The sequence below is a fragment of the Pongo pygmaeus genome, chromosome 5 (genome assembly GCF_028885625.2).
Source record: "Pongo pygmaeus isolate AG05252 chromosome 5, NHGRI_mPonPyg2-v2.0_pri, whole genome shotgun sequence".
Taxonomy (NCBI): domain Eukaryota; kingdom Metazoa; phylum Chordata; class Mammalia; order Primates; family Hominidae; genus Pongo; species Pongo pygmaeus.
In genome coordinates, this window is record NC_072378.2 from 152,305,110 (window position 1) to 152,332,564 (window position 27,455).

The 27,455-nt window shown below is 39.7% G+C and overlaps 1 protein-coding gene across 5 annotated transcripts in view; it reads left to right on the forward strand.

The window, feature by feature from the left end:
• The window catches only part of ESR1 (estrogen receptor 1), a 416,434-nt gene that overhangs the window by 126,806 nt on the left and 262,173 nt on the right, over positions 1 to 27,455 (forward strand). For all 5 annotated transcript variants that reach the window (XM_054490751.2, XM_063667120.1, XM_054490754.2 and 2 more), the window contains one exon: positions 25,326 to 25,516. In XM_054490751.2, coding sequence (XP_054346726.1) covers positions 25,326 to 25,516 — 191 coding nt within the window. The remainder of the gene's footprint in view (positions 1 to 25,325; positions 25,517 to 27,455) is intronic.

The window sequence follows — 27,455 nt, forward strand, 5'->3', positions numbered from 1 at the left end:
CTATTCAAACCCAGGTCTGCTAGATTTCCAAGTCTTCATTTCCTTGGACCTTTTGGATTTCAGAAGCAGAGGGTAAAAGGAGTGCTGGGGAGAAAGATCACAGTAGCTTTCAATTCTAGTCCTCAGCTTTCCAAAATAAGTTTCAAGACTGGCCGTTGCATTTGATATGGAATAAATACAAAGAAGGTAGATTGAAGAGTATGAAGATGCAGATTTTTGATACCAGATATGAAGATAACATTAGGAAGCAATCTAAAACATGGACACAAACACACACCTGTGCCAGTTAGCCTGTATAATTCAATTTTTGTTAAGAGTTTAGATAACTGAAGGTAATTTAAGCTCTCATATCTTTCCTCCATAGGATTCTTTTTCCTTCTGGTTCATCAGAGAGTTGCCACCAATTCAGGCTGTTAGTGGTACACATAACCTCTAGCATTGTTGATACAACTGTAAAATCCCAAATATCAGTACAATCGTTGATTGCATAAAATTTCCAGTTGCATGGTTGGAAAGTTCTATAAGTTTGAATCCTTGAACCAGTCTTAAATGTGGAGGAGGACTCAATTAAAGCTCTCCAAGTGTCCTCCCTCTGACGTATTTGCAAAATCCCTTCCACAAATAGAATACTGTTTTTAATGCTTCCCCAGTCCAATTTTGCATTGTAGAAGATGAATTTATGGATGAGGGAAGTGGCATTCAGGCACTCCAGCTTGGTATAGAAGCCCCTGGTGTCTGGTCCTCAGTCCTCAAGCCTGCTTATTTCCTCATGTGAACTCAGAATAAGCAGCTGAAAGCAAGTCTTCAAAATCTCAGAGACATATATAAATGCAAGTGTTTGGGTGAGAAGTGAACATGGGTCTCCTCTAGTGCCAACACTACTTGACTAACAGGTTTTGGGCTCCACACAATGAGGGATTATCAGCCCCTGTCCCAAGGCTCTCTGGGTCTTGGTTCTTTGTTTTTGATGCTCAGCAATTGTGATCAATGAAACCAATGTTGCTTTTCTATCAAGAGTCCAACCCCTTTCTAAGAAGCCTGTGTTTGATATTAGGGAATAGCTAGCAAAGTTATCAAGTAACTTGTAGAAACATTCTTTTGCTAGAGTTCTTATACTGAATGACTGTAGTTGACAACAGTGCAGTACTGGTCATTTTCTAGGACATCTTAAAAACACTGACGAGAAGTTTCCTCTCAGATGTCTGTCATGTCATTCTTGCCTTTCTCTACACAGGGTCAGTTTTCTCTTACTGCTGTTAGGAGTTCCTCACTGGTTTTTCAGCTTTTGAGCTTTCAAACTCTAATTAATCATAAGCTACTAGAGTGTACTACCTAAAGTGTATATATACATATATATATACACACACACACATATATATACCTGATATACATATATAATATATATACGTATATATATAATATATATACACATATATATAATATATACACACATATATTATATATATACATATATAATATATATATACAGATATAATATATATATACGTATATATAATATATACGTATATATATATTATATATATATACACACATATATCATATATACTCCCCAACCTGATCTGGTTCTTCCTCTGCATAGAAGACCTCAGGCCAGTCAGAGAAAACATGTATATTCCATGGTGTGGCAATCAAGCCCTTGTACTTTGATTCCAATCAATCTCCTACTATTACTCCAAGAAGCTCTTGTTGAAAGAGCCGTGTTTGAATGGCATGTTCCTACTTCTGTTCTTCATAGTGATCTTCATCTGTACCATGTACCCTTCTTTCTTCTTGTTCCATCTCTGTTAGGCTGATTCTACCCAGAAGTCAAGGTTCAGCTCAAATGCTATCCCTATCAGGTGAATTTTCCACCTGGCATTTGTTCAGTGTGCATTGTGTGCATACAGCACCTTTTCCCAATACTTTTACTGTAATCACCAGAGAATTCCTTTCATTTTAGTTGTAAATAGAGTTGTCTCCCCCCCTCTACGGAATAGATTTTATTACTGTATAGACCAGCCTCTGGACCATGGACTCATACTGGTTTGGGGCCTGTTAGGAACTGGGCCGCACAGCAGGAGGTGAGCAGTGGGCACGCAAGTGAGGCTTCGTCTGTATTTACAGCTGCTCCCCATCGCTTGCATTATTGCCTGAGCTCCGCCTCCTGTCAGATCAGCGGTAGCATTAGATTTTCATAGGAATACGAATCCTATTGTGAACTGCGCATGTGAAGGATCTGGGTTCTTCTTATGAGAATCTAATTCCTGATGATCTGTCATTGTGTCCCATCACCCCCAGATAGGACTGTCTAGTTGCAGGAAAACAACTAGAGTTCAGGGCTCTCACTGATTCTACATTACGGTGAGTTGCATAATTATTTCATTATATATTACAGTGTAATACTAATAGAAATAAAGTGCACAATAAATGTGATGCACTTGAATCATCCCAAAACCATCCCCGGTTCCATCTGTGGAAAAATTGTCTTCCATGAAACCGGTCATGGAACTGGTGCCAAAAAGGTTGGGGACCACTCTTATAAAGCATATTAGAGTAATTTCATAGATTTACTAATTCATTTTCATATTCATTCACTCAGCAAGCATTACTGGATGTTGATCATGTTCTGGCTTTGGTGGTAGGTACAGAGATTGGGAACATTGTCGTCAAGGAGTTTATGGTTGAGTGAGGGAGATGACAAGTGGATAGACAATGAAAAAACAGTAGAATAAGAATTGTGATAGAAAAGAGACAGCCAGGAGCATTGAGGAGAGGCACTTAACCAGATGGAAGATCTTGGTCCATTGATATGGAGGTCAAAATGGTTTAATAGAGCAAGTGACCCTTTCAACTGAATTTTTTAAGAATGAGGATTTAGCCAGACAAAGAAGGGCAGGTGAGGTTGTGAAGAGGAACTGAGTGGTACTCTTCAGAGCTCCAGCCCGGTTCCTTGGACAGGATAAATGCTTACTAACTTATAGAGCTGAATATTGAATTAATAAAATAAGGGTAAATTGTTAAGAATCAGAGAAATAACTTGAAGAACACTGATAGCTAGTGTTTTTTGAACACAATGTACCAGGTGCCTTGCTGAAAACCTTAATGATCATCTTGTTTAAACCTTACATTTCTCATAAGAGGCTGGTCCTATTATTATTCTCATTTTATGGGACGTAGAAACTAAGACTTGGAGAGGGGAAGTGACTTGCCCAAGGTCATACAACCAGTACTGGAGAATTAGGGATTCTCAATCTAGAATTTGGACTCTGGAACTTAAGGTTTTAACCCATGACATTATGCAGAGAAATTGACAGGATTTTTCTGTTGCTGATCAATTTACTTGGCAGTTAGTTTGTTAATTCCTTGTCTTTATTTTAGTTGTGACAATGCTTTCATCTTAGACTGTGTCCCGAGGCTGCTGCTTTTATTTTTATGGGAAATGGCTATTTTTATGATCCTTGCTAAAAGCATGTTTACACAATTTTCCATTAAGTAGGGGGATGTTTTTCCTTCTAATATCAGAAGCCAATAAATGAAATTCTACAAAGACTTGCTGATAGCAACCTTAGGAATTTCTTTGCATGTGAAACCTATCTGAGAACTTAAAATCTGGATAAAATTATAGTGTAATTTGGTGCAATCATCTCTTTGCACAAATAACATCATAAAATCACAGTATTGTCATCTAGGAGGGGCCTTAGACATGATGGAATCCTACCTTTTATATTTTCCAGGTGAAGAAATCAAAGCCCAGAAAGGTGAAGGAACTTTCCCCAAGGTTTCCCAGCTGGTAGAGACAGAACCAGGGCTAGGTCCTCTATTCTGACTCCTGACCACTACCTCACACCTAACAGATGGAGGCATGGCCAGTTCCTGTTCACCGAGGGCATCAGACCATGCCATACTCATTGCTACTGTTCTAGCATTTATAGTAGAAGCTCAAGGAAGCAGGATGACAGAATACCTAATTCTGGTCACTACAACATTATAATGATGGCTAAAGTGAATGCCCCAGCCATGCCTGTCCAGACAGGCCATCTGTTTAATTGGTATATGGTTCATGTGAGAATTTTTAACCTCTGTTTGTCGAGTCCGTGTTAGTTCTCTAGTGATGACTTATTTCCTATACTTCCATTTAGATTATTTACTCTCAACTTAATAACCATACCTTGTTTACTTTGGTACTGAAGATTCCCTTGTTTTTCTTCTTTTTTTCTGTTTCCAGGGCTTAAAGGTTAGGAGTGACCTTGCCAGACTTCCCTGGAGACTTACACTGTCTCCTTTCAGATTTCTGAAGCAGTTGGGTGCTATTTTTAGTCCACTATCACCAATGTGAAAATGGAACTTGCATTATTTCATTATAGATATTTCACTTTAGTATTGACAGAATTAAAAAAATAATTTGATCTGTGCTTGATCTAGCAGCCGGGTTACGATAGACATTTTTAGTTACCTGGTCCACATGTTGAAAAACGTGTCTTCTCTGAGACTAATGACTAAGCCCGATGTTGGTTATATACTGTTTACTATTTAATTTTCCCCTTGTAGTTTAATATTGTTCCAGGAAATGAAATGAAAGTTTAATAAGAATGGCAATTGATGGACCCATATGTCGGAAGTATAACTAATGTCCCCATTACATATGTTAAAGAAGGGCATGGCTGGTGGGTTGTAACTGTACTACACCAAGGTGATTTGACACAACTTATTCTGTAGAGATATATATTTATCAGGATACAATTTATAACTAAACAAAACTGTAGCATTTTTTTCACTTTGATTTTTTTTAAATGAGTCAAAGAACTGCTAGAATTGTCAGTTAAAAAATTTTAAAAGGAGATATGAAAAAATCTTACAATTCACAATGCTGTAAAGAGATAATGTAGGAATTAATATGTTCTTGATGTCAATATTTTATGACTTTTATACATGTAGAAGCAAAACAATTTGAGGTGGGTGAAGTTAGTATGGACTTCTTGAGATTGTCCTTCACATTTCTTTTCCTTTTGGTGAAAAATTGAAGGCCAAAATGTATTTTCTTCTGGTTTTGAAAATACTATCAAGATCCTTGCAGCAAAATGAGTTCCTCTAAGGAGCTGAAAACAAAGCTCACTCCCCTCGTGATACTCTGAGAGGCTTTGCTCAGCATCCTGCATTCTGGTGATTCCTTGGAGACAGATGATGCTAAACACAGGAAGATTAGGTCAATGGTAACTTTTTCTAAGTCAATATTTCTTCTCCTTGGAAGATGATCATTTTAAATCTTCCCGAAGTCCAGGCTAAACCTTTCTAATTGAATCTCCATGAAGGAGAGCTCCGGCAGGTGGAGAGGAAGTGAGAAAGAGAAATGAAAGCTGCACGCCTCATGATGCTGTGCCAGGGAGTTCTTAAAGGTGAGGGAGTTTCTTTTTGGTAACCTAAGCTACGTGAATCAGAAGGTTCATTAGCTTTTTCCTTTTTCTTTTTTGTAAACTCCTACATAATTTTAGTAAACAGGAACAGTAACCTAATGTGATATCCCACTGGCCCTAGACTTAGTGCATCTTCAAAGTTGCTTAATTATGTCCGAAACAGACTTTTGTCTCTTGATGAGAAAAGCATGGTTAAACGTGTGATGATTTCCTATTGTCCTGAGCTCAGATCTGTAATTGTGGCCAGATTCGTGCGTCTCTGCTGCCTTCTTTTAGAAGAATCATGTGTAGGCTTGTCAGATAAAACACAGGATGCCCAGGTAAACTGGAATTTCAGTTAAATAACAAATAACATTTTAGCATGTCCCATGCAATATTAGACTAAAATATTGTTTGTTGTTTTCTGAAATTCAAATTTAATTGAATGTCCTGTATTTTTGTTGGTTACATCTGGCAGCCCTAGCCATGCCGCCCTTCTGCTTAATGGGCTTAATGTTTTGAAGGCTGGAGGTTTTCTGTTATGGTGCCCATTTCCACCTGCTTTTCTACCAGGAAAGGAGGCATGCTGATGTAGAATTTGCATCCTTATTTTTGTTATTATTATTGATTATAATAGATGACATAGGTTTAGATTAAACATACAATGACATTGCTGTCATTCAGATAATTGTAATTGTTGCTAATTGTAAAGAAGGATAATTTTTTTTGAAATGACTATTATTTGTTTTTTGGTTTTGGTTTTGTTTTTCTTTTTTTATTATTATACTTTAAATTCTAGGGTACATGTGCACAATGTGCAGGTTTGTTACACATGTATACATGTGCCATGTTGGTGTGCTGCACCCATTAACTCATCCTTTACATTAGGTATATCTCTTAATGCTATCCCTCCCCCCTCCCCCCACCCCACGACAGGCCCCGGTGTGTGATGTTCCCCACCCTGTGTCCAACTGTTCTCATTGTTCAATTCCCACCTATGAGTGAGAACATGTGGTGTTTGGTTTTTTTGTCTTTGTGACAGTTTGCTGAGAATGATGGTTTCCAGCTTCATCCATGTCCCTACAAAGAACATGAACTCATCCTTTTTTATGGCTGCATAGCATTCCATGGTGTATATGTGCCACATTTTCTTAATCCAGTCTATCAGTGATGGATGTTTGGGTTGGTTCCAAGTCTTTGCTGTTGTGTATAGTGCTGCAATAAACATACATGTGCATGTGTCTTTATAGCAGCATGATTTATAATCCTTTGGGTATATACCCAGTAATGGGATGGCTGGGTCAAATGGTATTTCTAGTTCTAGATCCTTGAGGAATCGCCACACTGTCTTCCACAATGGTTGAACTAGTTTACAGTCCCACCAACAGTGTAAAAGTGTTCCTATTTCTCCACATCCTCTCCAGCACCTGTTTCTTCCTGACTTTTTAATGATTGCCATTCTAACTGGCATGAGCTGATATCTCATTGTGGTTTTGATTTGCATTTCTCTGATGGCCAGTGATGATGAGCATTTTTTCATGTGTCTGTTGGCTGCATAAATGTTTTCTTTTGAGAAGTATCTGTTCATATCCTTCGCCCACTTGTTGATGGGCTTGTTTGTTTTTTTTCTTGTAAATTTGTTTGAGTTCTTTGTAGATTCTGGATATTAGCCCTTTGTCAGATGCGTAGACTGCAAAAATTTTCTCCCATTCTGTAGGTTGCTTGTTCACTCTGATGGTAGTTTCTTTTGCTGTGCAGAAGCTCTTTAGTTTAATTAGATCCCATTTGTCAATTTTGGCTTTTGTTGCCATTGCTTTTGGTACTTTGGACATGAAGTCTTTGCCCATGCCTATGTCCTGAATGGTACTGCCTAGGTTTTCTTCTAGGGTTTTTATGGTTTTAGGTCTAACATTTAAGAAGAAGGATACTTAAAGTATAAGGGAAAATGTTACAATGTATGAAGGGAACATCAAGAAATAGAATCTGGTAAAAACAATTCTTGCTTTTGGGAGGCCAAGACCGATGGATCACGAGGTCAGGAGATTGAGACAATCCTGGCTAACATGATGAAACCTCATCTCTACTAAAAATACAAAAAATTAGCCAGGCGTGGTGGCGCACGCCTGCAGTCCCAGCTGCTTGGGAGGCTGAGGCAGGAGAACCGCTTAAACCCAGGAGGTGTAGGTTGCAGTGAGCCGAGCTTGCGCCACTGCACTCCAGCCTGGGCAACAGAGCGAGACTCCATCTCAAAAAAAAAAAGAAAAAAAAGAGTTCTTGCTTTCAAAATTATGGATTAGGTAACTTTCGTGAATGAGTAAGATCATGAGTGTTATAAAAATAACACCTTTCTTTGTTGTCTTGGGGAAATCATCTTATTTTTTTAATTGGATTTCAGAAAGGAGTATTTCAGAGAAATAAATCTCTGAAATGCTTTTTGAAGTGTGAAAGATTTAGAAGACAAAAGCAAACCTCCTATCTAGATAAACATTAAAGAGATCAGCACTCCCCTCCTCTACCTATTCAGGTTGCAACACTTTGGGGGTGGCTGCCTTGGTAGAGCTTGATCGTGACTATGGTGGCTTGGGAGATGGCATGCTGCACAAGGGATTCATGGCTACAGCGGGCTTGTGGGACAGGGGCTCTCCAATACGTGGTTGGGTTTGTAAAGGAATCAGGGCTATGGTGTGAACAAAAGGATATGCATGGGAGACAGTGAGACAAGGAAATGCTCCAGAAATTATTGGAATATAGGTCAGATAACTAACTGTACTTGTGCCATTTTCTGGGGGAAAATTCTCTGAAGTCTTTTTGGGAAAGAAATGGAAGTGAGAATTCTCAGGTCCTCAAAATATTTCCTTTTACTTAGTCCTAACCTGAGGCCATTAAAGAATTCCCAGAGTCATGATGGAAGGCATGTTTGGGAGTATGAACCGGAGTGAGGGTTAGAAATATGTTGTTGGCCAGGTATCGTGGCTCATGCCTGTAATCCCAGCACTTTGGGAGGCCAAAGCAGGTGAACCACCTGAGGTCAGGAGGTTGAGACCAGCCTGGCCAAAATGGAGAAACCTCGTCTCTACCAAAAATACAAAAATTAGCAAAGTGTGGTGACACTTGCCTGTAATCCCAGCTCTTCGGGAGGCCGAGACAGGAGAATCACTTGGACCCAGGAGGTGGAGGTTGCAGTGAGCCAAGATCATGCCACTGCATTCCAGCCTGGGTGACAGAGCAAGACTTCATCTCAAAAAAAAAAAAAAAAAAAAAAAAAAGAAAGAAAAAAGAAAGAAATGTGTTTTCCAGGGTTCTGGGGTACTTAGGAAATTGGTTGCTTTTGCAGGTGGGAGTCAAGGTGACTAGGTAACAGCTGAGTGATTTTGCCCCAGTTGGACATGAGCCAGGTTGAGCAGAAAGCCCTGGGGATGGGGGCGGGGGGGAAGAAATTGAAAGTTGGTTGTGTGGTTTGGCTTTGGCTTCATGGCATGCTCACACCTTCCTTCGCATAGCATGCTTAGACTACAGCAGGAGCATCAGGAAGTGGATTTCTGAGCTCAATACAAAAAGTTATAAATACCACCTATAAGGGTAATAAAGATATATAGTTGATTTTCTTCTTTGCAAGGCCAAATCTTGTAGGAAGATAAGAGTGAATGAGGTACAGGCTGGGCATTTGAGCCTTATATTCAGAGATTTTAGGTTGCTTCTGATTCCGCTGTCTAGACAAAACCATGAGAGGATAGTGTCTAGAAATGAGAGGAAACTCTTCCAATGCAGAGGCTAGAATGTGTCAGCCTGTGCTGTGAGGCCTGGGATAGATGTTTCTGAAGAGTGAAAGGGCAGATACTTGATCCTCAGGCTCTAGAAAACTCTGCTTTATTAACTTTGTTGACTTCCTAGGCACCACATGGGATCCTTGTTCTTCCTCCTTGGAAGCAGTAATTGAAATCAATTTGGCAGCCTGGTTTACAGTGACCGTGGTGGCTTGTCTCCCGTGCTCTTACCTCACTCTGTTGATGTTGTAAAACCTCCAGCTAGCTTCATGGGGTGGCTGACCCACGTTGCTCATTTATTCATTCAATACATATTCATTGACCATCTCCTCTATGCCAGGTACTGTTATCAGCACTGGGAATAGATCGGTGAACTATTGATCTATTTGTCTGATGGGACAAATTGACAAATTGGGAAAGGTTCCATTACACAGGTGACATTTAAGCAAAGTCTGGAATAAGGGAGGGAATAGTACCATGAGGATATCCTGGTGAAAAGCATTTTAGGCTGAGGGCACAGCGGGGAAAAGGCCCTGATGTGGGAACATCCCTGGTGTCTTGAGGTACAGAGGCCAGCGTGGCTGGCACGGAGTAAGAAGTTGGAGGTGCCGGGCATGGTGACTCACACCTGTAATCCCAGCACTTTGGGTGGCTGAGGCAGATGGGTCACCTGAGCCCAGGAGCTTGAGACCAGCCTGGGCAACATGGTGAGACCCCATCTCTACAAAAAAATACAAAGAAAATTAGCCAGATGTGGTAGCGTGCATCTGTAGTCCCAATTACTTGGGAGGCTGAGATGGGAGGATCAAATTACTTGCGAGGCTGAGATGGGAGGATCACTTGAGTCCAGGAGGTGGAGGTTGCAGTGAGCTGAGATCATGTCAGGGTGACAGAGTGAGACCCTGTCTCAAAAAAAAAAAAAAAAAAAAAAAAGAAAAGAAAAGAAAAAAAAAGAAGTTGGAGGTGGGTAAGGAGAGGAACGTGGGGGACAGAGTCCTCAAGACTCTGGCTTTTACTTTGAGTGAGTCGAAAATCCAATTAAAGGTTTAAAAGAGAGGAATGACCTGATCTGGCATTTTATTGTGAACGTTTTCAAACCTTTACAGAAGTGGAAGAGCATAATGATCCTTCATGTACACATTGCCCAGCTTCAACTTGATGTTTCATTTGTAAATATTTCCGTATACACTTCCAAAGGATGAGGACTATTTTTAAAAGTCCAACTATAATACCATTATATTTTAAAAGTTAACACTATGTCTTTAAATATCAAGAGTTTGTATTGATTCGCACTTTGAAGGTCGAGCTGATGAGATTTCCTGATGGGTTGGATGTGACATGAGAGAGGAGTCAAATATTGGATGGTAATTAAAAACCTTTGCATCATAGTCCATTTACCGAAAGACTACTATGTATGCACTTCAAAGCAGGTTTTAAAGATTAACATCGAGCATCTGGCTTCATGAGTTTTAACTTCTTTTCATAAATGTTATACGATGTCCTCCTCTCTCCAGATAGAGAAAATACTATTATTCTTATTTTCAAATGAGGAAAATGACACAGAATTATTTACATATTATGTAACTTGGTCCCAAGTCCCTTAGATACTGGTTTAGAAAATCCTAGTAAACTGGAAGTGACTTATCCAAAATTGAAATTTATTTTGCTCTATTGTCTTTTGTTGCCTATAGGAACTTTGTGCAGGTAACTAGGCACACATCAGGACTGATTTACTGACCTCTTAAGGTATTTTTAATTATTTTGGGGGATATCATGCAATGAGTTCTACACAATTCATTTGAATCGAATTCAACTTAAGTAAATTCAAATGATGTATTGGCTGCCTCCTATTTATTAGATGCTGCTCACAGGTATAACAGCATAGTATAACAAGTATAAAACCTGTATAACTGTAGGTTTCAATGCAGTGTGATTAGGGCTGAGAAGATAGTGGTACAAAGAAGAGAAGTAGCAGAGTGAAGTTGAGTCAATGTGATGAAGATTTCTCTAGACTTGAAAGGGCTAGAAAAGGTTATTCTTGGCAGGAAAGAAACATGAGCCAAGGCATAAGGATAAGCACAGGCATGGCAGATTTGGGAATGTCATGTAATTTGTTGCTGGACTGCAAAGTACATGGAAGGGGAGTGAAGGAGCAGAAGGAGATGAATCTGGAGGGAGAGGTTAAAGTGTTCCAGAGAGCAATAGGTAGGTGTTACTCTAAGTCAAAGAGGTCGTAATAACATGTCCAAACTCCAAAACTCTAAACAAGTCATAGAATTGCTGCCTTGGTAGGGCATATCACACATATCAACCCAATCTTCTGTCACCATGACATCCATATAACTGCAACTCTATACATTTCCCAGCTTATGTTCCCAGAGTCTCCAGATGACATTGTCTGCAAACTGCACTGCAGAAGGCTCTGCTATGTCTTCTTAAAAGTAAGCAAGACTGTTTTCCTTTGTTACATGAGCAGCAATGGGATAGGGTGCTCTTTGACCTCACTTACTGTGGGGTGGATAGGAAAGTCAAGGAAGAGTAACCCAGAAGATTTAGTTTTAACTTTCGCATCAAAGAAGTCCCTTAGCATCTACTCAGAGGTGTCACAATTTCTGGTGTGTGATTATGTTTAAGAATTCGGCCTTGCCACTGTTGAAGTTGTTCTGTGGAAGAAGAACCTCTCTTAATTTTACATCATATCCAACTTCTCTTTTATTCCAGAATCATTCATATGCTGTTGGACTCTTTCCAACCATGTGTGCTAACCTGGGCAATGTCATAATAGATGAATTATGTTTACTTTGTCTTTGATATCTCAGCTCTTTTTTCTTCTATTCAAGTTCCCACCCCCATCATTACTGATTGAGTTTGTTGAACAAAGAATATGTCAGATATACAGAAGTGTTTCCCCCCTTTTCTTTGTCTCTCTGTTCCTTCCTTTCCTTTAGTTTCCTTTCTCTGTCTGTTTTCTGATGCCTCATTTTAGAAAAGTGATTTTTTTTTTTTGTGGGAAAATCATTTTAGCATTAGGAACACAATGGCTATCACTGACAGCTTCCTCTGATGAAATGGCCATTTGTCATCATTACTCAGTCATGGGAGTGCTAAGAAGACTTAAATGCAGGGCTACCACCCCTTCCCAACTCACCTTTTATCCATTTTATTTCTCTAAGGAAAGAGTTTGCAAAATGGGCTTTGCCCTCTTGGATGCAGTGAAGAAATTCTAGCTGGCTGCAGATGTTATTGTTGGTTGGAGGCAAGGGATAGAATCATGGTCACACAATTGTAGAGCCAGATGGGGAATGTAGCAAACATAGTTGTAATTTCTCATTTTACTGATGAAGAAACTGAGGTGCAGAGAGGTTTGGTGACTTGTCTAAGGCATGTAATTGTTATTGGCAGCTTTCTGTTCAGTACTTAAGAGTATGACTCAGTCTAGATCTTTTCATCACAATACTCTGCTCCTCTTACTTTTTCCTGAAATTTATCACATTGACAGCAATGTGATCCCTAATGACACACAGATTCCCAAACAATTTTTGTAGTAAAAATTTCCATTTGCAATTCTGGACATGCGTGTGTGGAATTTTATGTGATGACATATTGGTCCTATCTTTTGGATAGGATCATAAATGAAATGACTTATAGATCACATTCAAAAGCAGGCCAGGGGCCAGTGCGTAAGCAGGTGTGTTTTCATATTTGGAGTTCTGTACTTTTGTGTTAGTCAGTGGGTCTAGCACTCTTGTAGTGCATTTCCCAAGGGCCAAAGTCTTCTGCCTTGAGCTGTCAGCTTTCCAAGGCAGAGGCTGAATGCTTTCTCTTCCTTCTGGTCTCCTTCCTCTTAGGCTTCCCCCTTCTTTTCTCCTCCATTTGTATCTGTCCTTTTTCCCGGTACTTTCCCTGGCTGTTCTCAGCTAGATGCTCACTCAATGCTGTTGAATAAATGAATGAATTTCTTAGTAATTCTGCAGGTAAATCAAGTTGTTGTCTCCCAATACAGTGCTATGCTTTCTGTGGAAATTGGACTGGAAGTCAGGCTTTTTAAAAAAGAAGATGTGGTGTCAAACTGCAGCTCTCTCTCTCTCTCTCGACTTAGCTTTTTTCTATCATCCATATACCTTCTTTCTTGTATCTTTGGGTTCCCAGACCTCACCATTCATTAGCACTTGGAGCAGATTGGTAAGAATAAAGAAAGGAGAGATGGCGAAACTCAGCTTGGGTCATCTGGTTACACATTAGTAACTGACAAAAGATAAAAAGATAAAGACTAAATGGGTTTTTAGGGAACTTTTTCCAGCCTATTCTTGTTTCCCATTAGCGTGAAAAATCAACACTTGCTTGTATTTTGGGGTGAAGACATTTTTCTTAAGTGAGTGGGAAAGCCTCTTGACATTTTACAGAGAGCCTTAAATTTTGAATGGTGAATGCTAATGTTCTTTGTGCATAAAGAATTTCAGAACTTGTATATATGAGCATTAATGATGCATCATTTTCTATTTGTGAGTTAAACTAGGTATTATCTGTAATCATATTTTTAGGAAACATTCAAACTTTTATCAAGCCATTCTCTTGTATGACTGTCAGCTCCATTAACTCTGTTTTCATGGAACTCAACAGAGTTCTTAACCTTTGCATTAGAAATTAAATTAGCATTTTCCCTCAAAGAAGTATTGCTGTCCTTACAATAAATAATTGTAGACAATTTCTTTCTTTTTTTTTTTTTGAGACAGGTTCTCTCTCTGTCACCCGTGCTGGAGTGCAGTGGCACAGTCACAGCTCACTGCAGCCTCAACCTCCTGGGCTCAAGCAATCTTCCCACCTCAACCTCCTGAGTAGCTAGAATTATAGGTGCACACCAGACCTGGCTAATGTTTAAATTTTTTGTAGAGTTGGGGTCTTGCTATGTTGCCCAGGCTGGTCTCTAACTCTTGGGCTGAAGCATTCTTCCCACCTCAGCCTTCCAGAGCAGTGAGATTACAGGTGTGAGCTACCACGCCCAGCTAATTGCAGGTGATTTCTAATGGGATTTAGTATTTCTGGGTTTAAGGATGAGAGCTGAGGTAATGACTTTGTTTCCAGATGTGAAATAACTTGCCCTTGGGTTGTGAGCCCTTTGGGTGGGCTCCCAAGGTTCCTGCTCTCTTCCGGGAGCCCGGACTCTGAGGTCAGACTGCCTGGGTCCTTGACTCCCTGTTTTCTGATTGTATAACTTTGGTAAGTGGCCTAATTCCTCTGTGCCTTGGCTACCTTGGTTACTATTTCTAAAACAACTGGTGTTGTAATAGTACTGCTTAGAGTACTTTCAAGGGTTAAATGAATTAATCCATGTAAAACGCTTAAAATAGTGCCTGCCACAACCATCAATTTAGTGTGAAAATCTGCTCACCTGTTTGGCCAGCCCCTTTTACTTTATTAGACCAAGGGTCATGCCAAGTTTTCCAGAAGTCTAAGTTGCGGTCTAATCTTTGTGCAGAAGCTGAAATAGCAGCCATAACGTTCTCCCTAGATGATTTCATGGAGCTTCTTTGAACTGTATATATCTCCAATCATTTTTTTTGGAAGAAATTTTCTTCTGTATTTTTTAGGGATGAGAATTACCTGCCTTGGCTTATTAACTAAAAGACACCGTGATTACAAATAAAATTAAATAAATATTGTATCACTAAATAGATAATATGAGATAGATATATTAAGTTTTCAGATAAACAGTATAAAAGAGCTAGAGTAATCTGTAAAAAGTTGGGAGGACCTATTTTGTCATGCAGGAAACAATTTTTAACTTGCCTACCCCAGAACATAGCTACCACATGGTTAGGGTTTGCCCAAACCTGGCCCAGGACTCATTTACCTTGAGCTTTTCTAAAAAGGAGGATCAGGATTTTCCTCTCCAGACTCTATCGTTTTAGGTAGAGTCTTTCTTGTCAATTCTTTTTTAAGAATATACATTTACTTTTGTGGAAAATAAATAGATACAAAATAAATACATACAAAATTGCATAGCAATTAGAAATACCCAGGAAGTATGTTCTGGTCACAGACACAAACTGCCTCCAACTTCTGTCCATCTATAGTGATATTTAAAGCAGAGAGAGGTACACAGGAAACCACATTTAGATGGACTCGGATGTTGGCACACATACAAGCATTGATAACTGGCTTCTCATTACCTGAATACATTCTTCTGTCAGAGCAACAGACTCAGCTATGCTTCTGGCAAAATTGTTCTTAATTCTCTATTGATTAATTTATTCGGTAAGTATTTATTGGGTATTTTCTGTCTGAAAAGTGTGATTCCAGGTGCTGTATGTGTCTCTGTATGTGGGTGTTATATAAATACTTATAATACCGTATCCATACTCTTGAGGAGCTTAGTTGGGAAAGCAAGGCATACAATACGGAACACAGAATTTTCGTCGTTCCGCAACCATCTGTTGAACGGCTGCTATTGTTAGTATCGTGGTAGAAACTGAGAAGCAAAGATGACTATAATAGGATCTCTTTTCTGGAGATGCACAGTGGACACATAGTTATATGATGATGATAAGGACTCCAGAATAGCTCTATACATGATGCTCTGGGGCCACATGCAGATTCTGATGAGAAACAATTAATTCTTTTTGGCTGCTACCTGAGAAGGGGTAATTGTCACTCAGGAGGTTTTTGCCTTTTGACCAACATAGAAAGGAGTGTGAGTGAAGGCTAGAGGTGTACTAGCTTGGTCAGGGCAGGGTGACACATAAAATTAACCATCACAGGGAAGGGTAGGGCTGGAGAGGCAGACTGTGGCCAGGTTACAATGGGCTGAGGCTAAGGAGACTGTGTTTATCCTGTAGGCCAGTGGGTCTTACTCTGAAGTCTTTTGGGTGGGACATTCATGGACTTCAAGAGACCTGTGAATACCCTAAGATTATAAGTAAAATCTGTGAGTCTGTAACTAAAGCTAAAGCTATTTTTGTGGGGCCCACCATCTAAAGAAGATTCTGAAGCCTTAGGGTAGCCGTGGAGGAGACATGGTAGAACCCTGCCTGGCTCTTGCTGCGGTGTGGGAGGACAGGTTTGCAATGTGGAGGTGTGGCAGGCACGCAGTTGGGAGGATTGGCAGAGGACTCACCATGTCCATACACTCACTCAGATGGCAAATATTTGTTAATCATCCAACTGTGTATCAGACACTAAGAATAAGCTGGGAGGCCATGGCAAGTGAGGTCACCACAGTCCCTGCCACAGTGGAGGTTATGGTATATAGGTAAGGCAGGGAAGAGCACTGCAGAGGGTTTGCCCATTGCATCAGTCATTTATTTATGCACATGTTGATTCAACAATTATTTCTATGCCAAGCTGTCTTCAAGGTGCTGGAGGAAATGAAGCGTACATTTCACTGGGGAAGACAGACAATAAGTAAACACATTAAAATATGGCTTGGCTTGACGTTGGGGAGTGGTGAGTGCCGTAGAGAAAACAAACCATTTATGCAGCCAACAAACATATGAAAAAAATCTCATCATCACTGGTCATTAGAAAAATGCAAATCAAAACCACAATGAGATACCATCTCACGCCAGTTAGAATGGTGATCGTTAAAAAGTCAGGAAACAACAGATGCTGGAGAGGATGTGGAGAAATAGAAACACTTTTACACTGTTGGTGGGAGTGTAAATTAGTTCAGCCATTGTGGAAGACAGTGTGGTGATCCCTCAAGGATCTAGAACCAGAAATACCATTTGACCCAGCAATTCCATTACTGGCTATATACCTAAAGGATTATAAATCATTCTACTATAAAGACACACGCACACGTGTGTTTATTGCAGCATTGTTCACAATAGCAAAGACTTGGAACCAACCCAAATGCCCATCAATGGTAGACTGGATAAAGAAAATGTGGCACATATACACCATGGAATACTATGCAGCCATAAAAAAGGATGAGTTAATGTCCTTTGCAGGGACATAGATGAAGCTGGAAACCATCATTCTCAGCAAACTAACACAGGAACAGAAAACCACACCCTGCATGTTCTCACTGGTAAGTGGGAATTGAACAATGAGAACACATGGACACAGGGAGGGGAACATCACACACCTGGGGCCTGTCAGGGGGTTGGGGGCTAAGGGAGTGATAGCATTAGGAGAAATACCTAATGTAGGTGATGGGTTGGTGGGTGCAGCAAACCACCATGGCACGTGTATACCTATGTAACAAACCTGCATGTTCTGCACATGTATCTCAGAACTTAAAGTATAATTTAAAAAAAAAGAAAAGAAAAGAAAACAAACCAGTGTAAGAGGTTGGAAAGTAATAGGCTCGTTTAGAATGGTGTGAGAAAGCCAGGCAGGGAGAAGGCGCTGAGACAGGAAGGTCCTGGATGTGTTTGTGGAACAGCTGTGGCAGCACCTGGAACTTGGGGAGCAAGGGAAGGAGTGTGCGCAGGCAAGGGTGAAGGTGCAGGGGGTCATGCTGGGCCTTCCAGGTCACGGGAGGACTTGAGCTTTACTCTTGTGGTGAGAAGCTGCTGAGGGCTTGGAGTTAGGGGAGTGAAAAGATCTCTACTATAATAGGGAGAGTTCGGGATCTGTAACTTAACCCCAGGAGCCAGCAAAGCTCCCTGGAGGAAATGCAGTTTAAGCTGAGAATGGGAGGATAAACAGGTGTTTTTCAGAGAAGAGGAAGGGTGCTCTAGGCACAGAGAACAGCATGCTGGAATGGTTCTGCTAGATCATAGGGGCAAAATGGGAGTGCAGGAGTAGGAGAGGGCTTTCTGGGAAAGATATTTATTTTAATTTTGCATGCATTGAGCTTTTGAGGTTTCTTTGGTTTGTTCATGTGGAGGTGCACAGTGGGTATTTAGCACATAGGTCTGAAGTCCAGGGGAGGGGTGTGGGACAGCAGTTGGGTGTGGCAGAGATTCCACAAAGAGCAAATATCATCTGAGAATGGCAGAGGGCTGAGGGCAGAGCCCTGAGGAACACTGGTGTTTAGGAGCCTGCTGGGGAAAGAAAATATTGCAAAGGGAACGGAAGTGGAGTGGTTGCCAGACGTAGAAGCTAGTGTCTAACTAGATGTCATGAGATGTGGGGAAGGTGTTACGTATCTAAGAATGCAAAGTTGAACCCCTGAGAACTGTAATACTTAAGATAAGTCGTATAAATTGTGTGGAACTAGAGCTTGGTTTTCCAGGAGAGGTGAAATGTGTGTAGGTGACAGGAAGCAATGAATATGTGGGCGAGTGTAGTGTGAGCAATTTCTCAGAGGTGAATTTGACAGCATTTTGCTTAGGAAGCTACAAAGAGACCAATACTAGTTGGTGCAAGGAATTGAAGAATTTGGACTTAAGTCTATATAATGATGATTTTTTTTAACTTGAGTTTTCCGGTTTATCACTCCCAGAATATAGGCAGAAGTTTGAGAATTTTATGTGTATTTTCTGGAAAAGATAGTTTCAGTGTTTTTTACATTCTCAAACAGATTTATGATCCAAAGAAAAGGCAGTGGTCACAGATACCTGAAATAACAAGGTATTCAAAGGAGAACATTGTACTTTATGACAGTTCTTTGGGCAGTGGCTTGCAGGATGAGTTTGAAGAATGATTGGAGGCAGGAGAGTAATTCTAGTAATTCAAATGTGGAGTATTATTGATCTCTCAGACACAAATGCAAAAACAAGGAATTCAAAGAAGGATAGGCAGAGTGTTTTCAAGAAATAGTTGATGAAATTTGGTAGTGAGTTAGATGTAGGAGATATATTTAGCAAATATTTATTAAGGACTGTATTAATCTGTTATCATGCTGCTAATAAAGACATACCAAGACTGGGTAAATGATAAAGAAAAAGAGATTTAATGGACTCACAGTGCCACATGGCTGGGGAGGCCTCACAATCATGGCATAAAGCAAAGGAGGAACAAAGTCACGTCTTACATGGTGGCAGGCAAAAGAGTGTGTGCAAGGGAACTGCCCTTTATAAAACCATCAGATTTCATGAGAGTTATTCACTATTATGAGAATAGCACAGAAAAAAACCTGCCACCGTGATTTAATTACCTCCCACTGGGTCCCCCTAGGACATGTGGGAATTATGGAAGCTACAATTCAAGATAAGATTTAGGTGGGGATACAGCCAAACCATATCAAGGACCTGCTGTATATGGTTAAAATTGGGAGCAAATGAGACATGATTCTTGCCTTCTTGGAGTTTGCTGTTTACTAGGGGAACATACACTTGTCAATAATCACCCAAATATAAGATTGGAAATTGTTGGAAGTGCCATGAAAAACAAGTATAGGGAATTTTGAGTGCACATAGCTTTGGGGACTTGATTTGGTGAGGGAGCCTTATGAAGTTGCTGCACTAGAACTGAATTAAACCACATTTCTAGGGAGTGGACATTTATCTGTTGGTTCTTTAAATTTAGCTTTACAAAAATATTTCCTTTAAAAACCAAGGCTTCTTAAATTTTTAAAACTGCTTGGCTAATGAGGGGAATAATGCTTTTGGATAGCTGGTATCATATTTATGGTTGGAAAAACAACAGTATTTGATTACATTGAGCTTTAAACTTTTCCTTTGATTAATGAACATTTTATTGGCCAATAATTTTTATTATGCTCTGTTTTTACTTGGTCCAAGAGATTCTATTCTCTGGACCCAATATGAATACCTTCAGATATCCCTCTTTTCTTTTTTCCGCCCAGGCTGGAGTGCAGTGGCACGATCTAGGCTCACTGCAACCTCCGCCTCCTGGGTTCAAGCAATTCTCTGCCTCCGCCTCCCGAGTAGCTGGGATTACAGGCACCTGCCACCACACCTGGCTTATTTTTGTATTTTTACCAGAGATGGGGTTTCACCATCTCGGCCAGGCTGGTCTTGAACTCCTGACCTCATGATTCACCCACCTTGGTCTCCTAAAGTGCTGGGATTACAGGTGTGAGCCACCGCACCCAGCCCAGACATCCCTCTTAATTATGTTGAATATGTAATATCCGTGGTGATTTCATTTGAAAATATTTAGTAGTCGAACTAGATCAAGGCAGTTAAGCTTCCTATTTCCATAGATGCAGTGGTATTGTGTCTTTTTTCTATGATCTCTCATGCTTCTGGACATCCTTTTTTCTGCTATTCATCGTTCCTTAGCTACACTTGGTGCTTCGTGATTGTAATGCATTGTCATAGGCGCATTCATTTCTCATTCGATCTTCAGCTCTACTTCTTTCCAGAGAATCTCTACAGGCATCTGTTAGGTTGAAGGACATCTGATGTCTTAATGTGTAGCTTGGTAAGCCAGTCAACTTTCTATTTGAGTCTTAAGAGAAAGTGCCCAAGATGAGAAATGGTACAGGTTTGGTGACAATTCAATGAGAAAAAGATAAGAATTTTACAAGGAAGGAGGTATCTTAGTAATTTTGCTAAAGAAGTAGATAAACCTTCACTTATAATAAAGGGATAGGGCTTGGTTAGGGTTTGTGAAGTCTCCCCTTAGGAAGGCAAACCCTGAAACATTTTGAGTCTTTTAAAGAAGGAAAATAAGAGTCTTTTAAAGAAATTTTTAAAATTTATTTTACGTATTTTTTAGAGACAGGCTCTCACTCTGTCTCCCAGGCTGGAATGCAGTGGTGCAATCGTAGTTCACTGCAGCCTTGAATGCCTGGGCTCAAGCGGTCCTTCTTTCCCAGCCTCTGGAGTAGCTGGGACTGCAGGCATGAGCCAATGTGCCCAGCAAGAGACATTCATTTTGGTACTATGATAATACAGAAAAACAAAGGGCTTTGAGGCTGAGGGAGCAGAAGGATGGACGTAGACATGGTATAGGCACTTTCTACTAAAGAGCTGTGAGGCTAAAAATGCCAGGTCTATGACAGGTGCAGTGGACCAAGGCCAGGTAGAGAGCAGCAGGAAGACATGAGGTGGGGACCTGTACCTAGGCCCATCTGCTGGGACTGATCTAGCCATAGGTACTCAGAGAAGCCCAGGTTGGTGCCTGACCCACGCTTATGGCCTAGACATGGACACCTCCCAGTCTGTTCCTTCCTGCTGCCCATGGTTGGGCTGTGTTAGTCTATATTCTGAGGACACAGCTCTCTGTCTAGAGGAAGTTGTGTTATCTTGGTCTGATGGATACTCAATGTGAACATTATTTCAACGTGCCACAGGGTCTTGGAGCCCAGAGGAAGATCGCTCTTGCCTTTTAGCTTGATCTAGTTTATATTCTTTTTTTTTTTTTTTTAAATAACGTTTTGAGAGTCTTTATGGAGTAAGTCTGGGCCAAAATGATAATTGACAATGTTATTTACATGGATTTCTAAGTTGGCTAAAAAAGTTCCTTTATGAGTAGTGAATATAGCCCATGTAGTTTCCCCATCTTCTTTAGATACCTTCTATTTGTATGCCCAAAGTCTGCCGTTGATTTTCAGTAAGCTGGGGGTCATCTTAGAGATAAAATGTAGATGAATGGCATTTTGCTGACAGCGTACATCTTTGCTATTTCTGAGGAAAATGGGCTCTCGCTATTAAATCTTTTGTCAATATTTATAAAAATAACATTTACATATTCTATGTATATTGTGGAAACTATAAATTTATTGATTCAGTCATTTGATATCAATATTGTTGAGTCCCTATTCCAAGTGAGGCACTATGCTCTAAGCACATGGCATTTTAAAGATGAATAAGACACAAGGAACTTTGCAGATAGTAATGGAAATGAGAATTAATCAATTGAAGATTAATATACTAAGTAGCAGAAGAGAAGTAAAAAAATCTTCTAGAGAGTTCAGAACAGGTATGTTAATTCAAGTTTATGGGGATTAGGAGTGGCTGGTAAGAGATGCATTCAGGCAAAAGGTGACATAAAAATGCAGTATTCCCCTCACACTCATTAGGATGGCTACTATATTAGAAAAAGAAGAGAGTAAGTGTTGGAGAGGTTATAGAGCAAATAGAAACCTTGTGCCTTGTTCATGAGAATGTAAAATGGTGCAGCCACTGTGGAAAACACTGGTGATTCCTCAAAAAATCAAAATAGAATTATCATATGATCCAGTAATTCTACTTCTGGGTATATATCTAAAAGAATTAAAAATCTGGGTCTTGAAGGAATATTTGTATACCCATAGTTATAGCAACATTATTCATAATAGCCAAAAAGTAGAAGCAATCCTGATGTCTATAGATGGATGAATGGGTAAACAAAGTCTGTGTAGTATATACAGACAATGGCATATTTGTCACATCATGGACCTTCAGGACATTATCCTAAGTGAAATATGCCAGACACAAAAAGCAAAAGTAGGGTTCCACTTAATGAGGTATCTAGAATTGCCACATTCACAGAGAACAAAAGTAGTTTGGTGGCTGCTAGGGGATAGGGGAAGGAGAAAATGGGGAATTATTGTTTGATGGGTATGGAGTTTCAGTTTTGTGAAATGAAAATGTTCTGCAGACTGGTTGCACGAAGATGTGAGTATATCTAACACGATTGAATTGATGAACACTTAAACGTGGTTATGATGGTAAATTTTGTGTTATGTATATCTTACCACAATTTAAAAAATATAGCATTTTATTATGTAGGCGTGGGTGGGAAGATACTTGACACATTGGAACTTCTGGCCATGCGTATACTGTTCACTCACTTATTCCTTCATTCATTCAACAAACATGTATTGAATGCTTGCTATGTGCTGGGCACTGAGCTAGATACAACAATTAATAAGGCTTATAAGACATTGAATCTGTCAATTTCATACTTGCTAAATATCTACTCCCACCTCCAAAGGCACTAAGCTTCTACAGTTAGATATTCATAGATGCTTCCTACTGACTTGAATCATGCATGAGATATTAGTACATAAGCAATAAAAAGATTTGAGGTTAATGGGGGTGGGTTCGACAGCATGGTAGTGAAATGGAGAGAGATGGGTAACAGACTATGAACTAGAATTGAAAACTGTGAGCCAGTGTTCTCTAAAGAACATTTAAAAATGAAGAATTCCTATTTGAGGCTGCCAACCTCAGAACTAAGTTTTTTAGAATGGACAGAATTGGCAAAGTCAGATGTATTCAACCCAAGGAGCCAATATTTTGTGAATATTATGGCAAATGTAGTTTGAGAACCACTACCACAAAATTGTGAACCATAATAATGAGTGAGAAGGCAGGGAGAGGTTATACAATTTGGGCTAAAAGGAAAGACAGGGCTTGTGAAGGGGAGGACCAGTGAAAGTCAGTGTGGTCTGGGTATTTGGGTGGGGAATGGAAGCAGGAAGCTTGAGCTTCCTTTGCCAAGAGACCCTGCTGGAAGGGCTATCATCAATTGACTTTAGCTCATCTTAGGATTTTCATTTTTTAAAAAATGTTCACAGGAACCTTCACTCCATCTATACTTTCAATGTCTGCCTACCTTTCTTTCTTATACAACTTTGAACACTCTGTCCATTCATTTAAATATATTATAGAGTGCCAACTACATACCAGGCACTGTGCTGGGCTCTTATCCCACCTTTATTTGATTGCACATGCCTGCCAAGTCCTGGGCCAATATAACATCTACTCCTATGCCTGGTCCGGCGAGAGATGCAAACTCATCTTCCTCTACTTTCCTTACCTCCTTCCTTCCAGTCTTCTTCAAGTTGTCTTCATTGAGGCAGTTTCTTTTACCGATGTTTTTAATCCCAACTGCTCTAGTTTCCTTCTTGGCTTTATTCTTTTATCTTCCTCTTTGTGCTTTCAACCTTTCCCTTTTTCCTGGCCATGCCCTTCAGTCTACACGAGGCCTTCTCAAGTCTCTTCATTCTAAAAAATTCATTTTCTTGGGTCTTATATTCTTTAGCTACCACCCTATCTGTATATTTTCCTATTCTCCTCCAAGTTCTCAAAGGAATGCCTTCCCTCATTTTCATCTCCTTACATTCCATCTGTTGGATTTTGGCTTGTGCCTGTACCTGTCTAAGGAAACTCCTTGCTAAGAGTCTGCTTTGTCAGGTCTGAATTCACTTAACCAGTCTTTGCTTTGTTGGACTTCTCTGCCCCATTTGCCATTCTTGATCATCCTCTCCCTAAACCTTTCTACTTAAAGCATTTTACTTCCTTATTTTCTTGGTTTTCCTAGAATCTCCTTACTGTTCATTTTCAGTTTCCTTTCTGTGTTCTTCCGATTGTCTCTCTTTCTACATTTTTTTTTTAGCTTTCTACTTTCTTAAAGCATTTTACTTCCTTATTTTCTTGGTTTTCCTAGAACTTTCTTTTCTTACTATTCATTTTCAGTTTCCTTTCTGTGTTCCTCTGATTGTCTCTCTTCCTATATTTTTTTTTTCTGTGTTCCTCTGATTGTCACGCAGGCTGGATCATGATCGATCATAGCCTACTGCAGCCTCGACATGCTAGGCTCAAGTGATCCTCCCACCTCAGCCTTCCAAGTAGCTAGGACTACAGTCGCACATCAACATTCTCAGCTAATTTTTTCAAAAAGCATTTTTATAGAGATGGAGTCTTGCTATATTGTGCAGGCTGGGCTCAAACTCCAGGCCTTAAACAATTCTCCTGCTTTGGCCTCCCAAAGTGCTGGGATTCCAGGCATGAACAACCATGCTCAGTCTCTACATGTTCCTACAGAGGAGTTTTGAATATTGAAGAACAGTATTTTCAGATTACAGATTCAAGCTATAAAAACTGATATCCAGGGTTATGTGGCAATGACATAAAAATCTGAATTGTTATTTTTTTGACACATGTTCTGTGTTGTCCATCAGTTCATCTGAGTTCCAAATGTCCCAGCCATTTTATGCTTTGTCTCTGTTTCCTAGAGACCCTGAGCGTGGTCTAGAGTTGGAATGAGCATTGGTCCCTAATGGTTCTGAAATAATTGTAAATTCCTGCAAAAATATTAAATCTGTTAGAAACCAGCTAATTTCATTTTGTCATTTTTCTAGGTAACATATTCTGGTGCAGGTAGTATGTTTTTAAGCAAGTTTGCAATAAACAATTTCCCCTCAAGGTTAATATAATAGGCAACACCTTTTGCTGCAACAGACGGCAAGAGGTAATGAAAGATTAGCTTACATTATGATTCATTATTTCAAAATGTCAGGATAAAGTGGATCTGCTGCATCTCCCAGAGAGTGCATGTTTTGCTTTTCTAATGTTAATGGATTTACTGTTTTTTTCCCCCCCAGGCCAAATTCAGATAATCGACGCCAGGGTGGCAGAGAAAGATTGGCCAGTACCAATGACAAGGGAAGTATGGCTATGGAATCTGCCAAGGAGACTCGCTACTGTGCAGTGTGCAATGACTATGCTTCAGGCTACCATTATGGAGTCTGGTCCTGTGAGGGCTGCAAGGCCTTCTTCAAGAGAAGTATTCAAGGTAATAGTGTGTTGAAAACCACTTCTATTTTTGATCCTATGAGCAGATCCTAAGAGCCAAAGCGACTGAGGAAGGAAGACATAGAATCAGCCATTTGTACAAAACACGAATCCCTAGTAGGTCCACTAGTATCTCTGATGGACACGTGGAGAAGAGACAGGATCTCAGGAGAAGGAGTTGACACATACTAGGGCAGCTGAGGCTGAGTAATTCCGCTTCCTTCCTTTGGCGAGACTCAAACAGTCTTGAGCAACTCTACAGAGGAATTCCACTAGCTGGATCTCTGAGGAAAAAAGAAATGTTGTCTGTGCCCTGATTGGGGAATGCCAGATGGACATTCATGTTTGGTAGGCAACTTTGCCTATATGATCTGGTATATGCTGTTAATTGTCCATGCATAATTATCTCTCTACTCAGGCCTTGTCCAGGCAAATATTCTGTTTTGTTCTAGTTTAGCTTGTTCTCCCCTTTCTCTCTTCCATCTCTTTCTTGTCTCAATGGATGACAGGATGTTTTGCTATGAGCTGACTCAGTGGCTGGTGTCTTGTAAAGGGGGAGATATCATCTTTATCAAACAGTTATTAAGTATCTACCTGTAGCATTTCATTTTCCTGCCTGCCTCCATCCTTTTCTTGTCTATAGTTTACCAATTGTAGCTAACATACAGTGAGCTATACTTTATTTCTACTCCAGAAGTGTCTCTATTATTGCATTATAATAGGATACCCTGGGGAAACACTAATCATTTTTACTACCTAAAATACCTGTGCTAAATATCCTTTATCTGACAGGAACAGAGATCTGACAGCAGCTTAGGCTAACCGAATTCATTTTTTATCTTAAGTGTGGGGCATTTTTCTCTCTTCTTATTCTTTTCTCTCTTCTTATTCTTTACCTTTTCAGCTTAAGCGAAGGTTAGTATAAACACTAAGAATGGAGTTTTCATGTGATTCCTTCTACAAAAACCCAGCTTTAAGTAACTTGTTGAAAACCAGAGTCCGCTAAGTTGATAAACACTGATTGAAGAAGTGATTCTCATGGACTTCCGGTGATAGCTCTTTCCTGCCCTGATATGAGATGAAAGCTGGGGGATGGTATATAGTATTTATTTTTCCTTCCGTTGCCAGTGGGACTTTTTTTTTTTTTTTTAAGAAAGCTGTTCATATCTTAATTGAGTAGCATGCGAGGTCAGCATGGTCCATTTTAAAAGCATTTTCTTCGACACATTGCTTTTAACATCTTTTAGAACTCTGCTGTGAGACACAAGGACTTTTTTGTTGGTATTTTTATACAATTAATGATATTCTCAATAGTAACCTTTGTGTGTGTATATATATAGATATAAATTCTAAATGTAAGTTAATATATTTATTATTATTTTTCTAAACATATATAAATATATATATGCTCACAGGCTATTTAATTTTATTAGATGATGCTATTTTAATTCAGAAAAAATGACATTTATATTTTGATTTAGGTTAGTATAAGCCCTTAGAGGTGTTTTGACAACTCTCTTAATTTGTGGTTTTACTGTTTATTTGATTTTATATAATCTAAAATACCATTGTTTTTACCGAGCATTTAATTTGGCAGTGAAAGAGCATCTGACAGAGGTATGGTTAGTAGATAGGTCTAACTGCACAACTGGATGGATTGATCTGAGACTGTTTCCTCATCAGTAAAAATGATTTGGAGCAGTGGTTGGCAAAGTTTTTCTTTAAAGGGCCAAATAATAATATTTTAGGCTTTACAAGGGTCATACAGTCTCTGTTGCAGTTACTTAACTGGATTATAGCCTGTGAGGTGACCTGTAAACACATGGAAGTGATTATGTGCTAATAAAACTTTATTCATTAGAATAGGTAACAGATCAGCCCTGGCCCGTGGCTGATCCCTGATTTAATGTTTATTTATCTGATCTAAATACCTTTATTTA